Raw genomic sequence first — 4,051 nt, 5'->3', positions numbered from 1 at the left:
CCCAGCTGCGAGTCTGCAGTCATTTGTCCGTTAGACTATGTAAGGAGAGGCCTTTCCAAAATGTTTTTAAAAATATTCAATGGTGCTGAATTTAAATTCCCCAACTTAAGAGTTTGATTTCGCATTGAATTGCAGATCCAAAAGCTGACGCATATGTAACTATTCGGCAGAATGTGAACGCTCAATTCCTCTGATAGAGCACAGCAACATTCAATGATTCAACCCAACTTACATGCTTTCTGGTTCTAATCCCATGAGCTGCCTTCTGACCAGCAGTAATTTGGCATCAAACTGCGGGATTCTCTGTATCCTCTGCATGAGATCGCCGATTACCTGAGAAACAAAGAAAGGTGTCCCTGAAGAATTTACATTTTAGACCTGCAGCAGTGCATGAGGCCCTTTTTGCCCATCAGCCCATGCCTCCCAAATATCCCAATTAATCTGTAACCCCCCCTCCCCCATACACTTTGTGAAGGGTGGGAGGAAAACCACACAGTCAGGGAGAACGTACAAACTCCCTACAGAGAGCTGCAGATTTGAATCCAGGACGCTGACTTTGAAATAGCCACCCGCACCATTCCCTACACCATCTGTACCACCCCTACACTATCCGTACCACCCCTACACTGCCTCTCATAACCTTATATTACCTCTATCCTATGTGGGTCAAAAGAGAAAAGCCCCAAACTCTGTCAACCTGGCCTCATGAGACTCGTTCTCTAATCCAGGCAACATCCTGGTAAATCTCCACTGCACCCTCTTTAAAGCTTCTACATCCTTCCTGAAATGAGGTGACCAGAACTAAACACAATACTCCAAGTGACATTTAAGTAGAGTCTTACAGGGTTGCAACTTTACCTCATGGCTCTTTTTAAAAAAATATTTTTATTAATTTTAATAAAGAACTTGTACAAAAATTGTATATTCAATAAGATGATATGGTAAGTTACACAATCTTAATAAGGCATTCCGTATAACACTAACATACATGAATTGTAAATCATATCCATAATTCATAACCTAAATGATATTTTTTGGGGGAAAACTAATAACACAAAAAAATAGAAAATATTAGAGGATTAAAAACTCAAGCCCATTACCTAACCGTGTATATAGATGCTATATATAATTATATATTAAAAGAAAAACAAAGGTAGAAAAAAAAGTTAATATGAGGAATGTGGAAAAGATACGAGTTGGACAATTTAATTACAATGGATTAAAATTATAAAGTAAGATAGTGAGTCATAAATGACCCCCATAACATCTGGAATCTTATATCTGAATTATTAATTGAATCACGAATCTCTTCCGTATTCGAACAGGACACAATGGTCCCGCAACCTTCCATTTAAGTAAAATCGCACGCCTTGCCAAAAGAGAGGCAAAAGAGATAGCGTGACCCTGAACCGAGTACAAAGAAGAATCATTCCCTCCCATTGTTCCAAACATGGCCACCGAAGGATTCGGTGTTGAATCTATATTGAAAATTTTTGATAAAATATGGAAAATCTCTCCAGTATTTTTCTAGACTAGGACAAGTCCAGAACATGGTTCTTAAACTCAATCCCCCACTATAGAAGGCCAGTATACCATACGCCTTCTTAACCACACTATCAACTTGCGTGGCAACCTTGAGGGATTCATGGACCTGGACTCAAAGATTCCTCTTTTCCTCAACACTGTAAAAGATTCTGCCATTAACCACGTACTCCACTTTCAAATCTGACCTTCCAAAGTGTATCTCCACACTTATCCAGACTGAACTCCAATTGTGACTTTTCCGCCCAACTCTCTATCTTATCTATATCCTGTTGTAACCCACGACAACCTTCTACACTAATTCCTCCAACCTTTGTGTCATATGCAAAAACCCACCCCTCCACTTCTTTGTCCAAGTCATTTATAAAAATCACCAAGAGCAGGAGTCCCAGAAGATCCCCGTGGCACTCCACCAGTCACTGACTTCCTGGCAGAATACGCTCCATCTACTACCACCCTATGCCTTTTGCAGGCAAGCCAATTCCGAATCCAAGCAGCCAAGGTTTCCTGGATCCCACGCATCATGGCTTTCATGGGAGACCTTGTCAAATGGTTCAAGAAAGTTCAATAACAATATTTTACCAACAGCTCTCAGGTGTTTGAATTTTCCTGACCCACCTTAAACCATAAACCATTCTGAGACCATAGGTCTCTCTGCAATGGTGTTACATCACATTTTTACAGCACTGCTGTTATGAATATTTATCTGCCTGTTTATATTTATTATCTTTTTCTCTTGTGGCATATTGTGTTCGTTTAATATATATGTTATTGTTGGTATATTTTATCAAAGGGTGGACAAACCCTCTCCTAGGGTCATGGCCATCTAGCAAACACGTGCCATGAAGCACAGAAAGGGCATCCCTTGCATCGAAGCTGGATCTGGCCATTCACTGCAACAGAACTTACCCCAGCCGTCTTGGACCTCACCATGCCACTGGATCTGGGAGGGGATGTCGAGAGGGTGGGTCTGGGACCTGTGCAACCTCTACTCACCTAAATCCATTCACACACAAGCTGCTCCTTTCTGAGGAGTGGGGTATCCTCAAATCAAACCCCACCAACTGACTGAAAGGAACCATCATCATCCTATGGGATGGATGGCCAGAAGGAAGGAATTTTCACTTCTTCTGTACATTGTATTTATGTGCATGACATCAGCCTAAACCATCCTGCTCCTGGAAACAAGATCACATCCTAATCAACCTTCACTTTAGTTGTGCCATGTGAATACTCACTCGAACAATGACGGAGAAGAGAGACCTGCAGCCGGTGACAAGGTTCACATACGGGTCCAGCAAGTACTCGTGGAGATGGGGATGAGGGAAGAGTGCAAGTTTTGAAATCACAGATGTCATCTGCAAATTCAATTCATAAGGCTGAAAGACAAATTATTAGGCTGTTCAATTTCTGCTGAAATTGGAGATCACCTAGAGCAGGGGTGGCCAACCTTTTCATTTTTGATTTAAACGTACAGCATGGTAACAGGCCTTTTCAGCCCATGAGTCCGTGCGCCCAATTAACCCACAACTCCAGTACAGACTCATGGGCGAAAGTGGCCCGTTATCATACTGTATGTATAAATTAAAAGGTTGACCACCTTGATCCTTGAGTATAGAGCAGCCATTCTCAACAGGGAACCACAACGAATTTCTATGTCGTCAGTATGACAGAAGTGTGGAAGAAACCAACCGCTTCACAAGGAAGGGGATCCATGAACTTCGAGCAGAGTCCAAAGGCTGGCCATAGCTGGAAAAAAAGGTTGAGAATGGCTGGTCCAGAGTACACAAGTTTGCTCAGCATTTATCCAATGATTTCACTTTCATCTAAATACAGTAGAGAATCAATGTTCCACCAAAGGTTCAGTTCAGAATTACTGACATCATTTCCATCAAGGCCTCACACTCTAAAAAGCTTTCCACGGAACCTCCATCCCATCACCCGCCCTTTAATATCATTCTGAGGAGCGGTTCTCCTTGCCTTTGAATGGCCTCAAGCATCCGGGAAAATAAAAATTGAGGAAAAAAATAATAAAATAATCAGTAAAAATATGTGAGTTTAAAATTGTAAAATAAATGCTTTCTGAAGTTACGCATAAACCTTTGGTGAAGATGGGAGTAAATATTCAGCCTTGGTCGTGCTTTGCTCGTAGCAGCTGTTTGAATAAAGCTGTGTGAAACAGCAATGGCGTCGCCCAGCTTGAAAAGCTGGTTGATGCCAATCGCCTTAAAGTGTCTCCTTATACTTGCTTAGTAAGAGTCACCCAATCAGAAGGTTTATCTGTAAACTTTTGGAGAGGTGTGGGGGGGGGGGGTAGGTTAATTATCTGTAATGTTATTGTTCGTCTTTCGGGCAGCGTCGTGAAGGGGAGGAACCTGCAGTTGCAGCAATGGTTAAATGTTTTCAAAGAATGTGACTGAAAATAAAGTAAAATGCTTTATTTATTCATGCATGTGAAGTTTGTTCAGTGAAACTATTTTTGCCTATTAAACAGTCTATTCTTATTGCA

At 41.4% G+C, this 4,051-nt stretch overlaps 1 protein-coding gene across 6 annotated transcripts in view; it reads right to left on the bottom strand.

Annotated features, from left to right (window-relative positions):
- The window catches only part of LOC138754049 (FHF complex subunit HOOK interacting protein 2A-like), a 103,134-nt gene that overhangs the window by 2,615 nt on the left and 96,468 nt on the right, over positions 1 to 4,051 (bottom strand). For all 6 annotated transcript variants that reach the window (XM_069917789.1, XM_069917793.1, XM_069917790.1 and 3 more), the window contains 2 exons: positions 2,781 to 2,921; positions 233 to 333 (listed from right to left, as the gene is read on the bottom strand). In XM_069917789.1, the coding sequence (XP_069773890.1) occupies positions 233 to 333; positions 2,781 to 2,921 (242 nt within the window). The remainder of the gene's footprint in view (positions 1 to 232; positions 334 to 2,780; positions 2,922 to 4,051) is intronic.

This window comes from Narcine bancroftii, chromosome 2, assembly GCF_036971445.1.
Source record: "Narcine bancroftii isolate sNarBan1 chromosome 2, sNarBan1.hap1, whole genome shotgun sequence".
Lineage (NCBI taxonomy): Eukaryota > Metazoa > Chordata > Chondrichthyes > Torpediniformes > Narcinidae > Narcine > Narcine bancroftii.
This window is presented reverse-complemented; position numbering and strand designations above follow the sequence as displayed.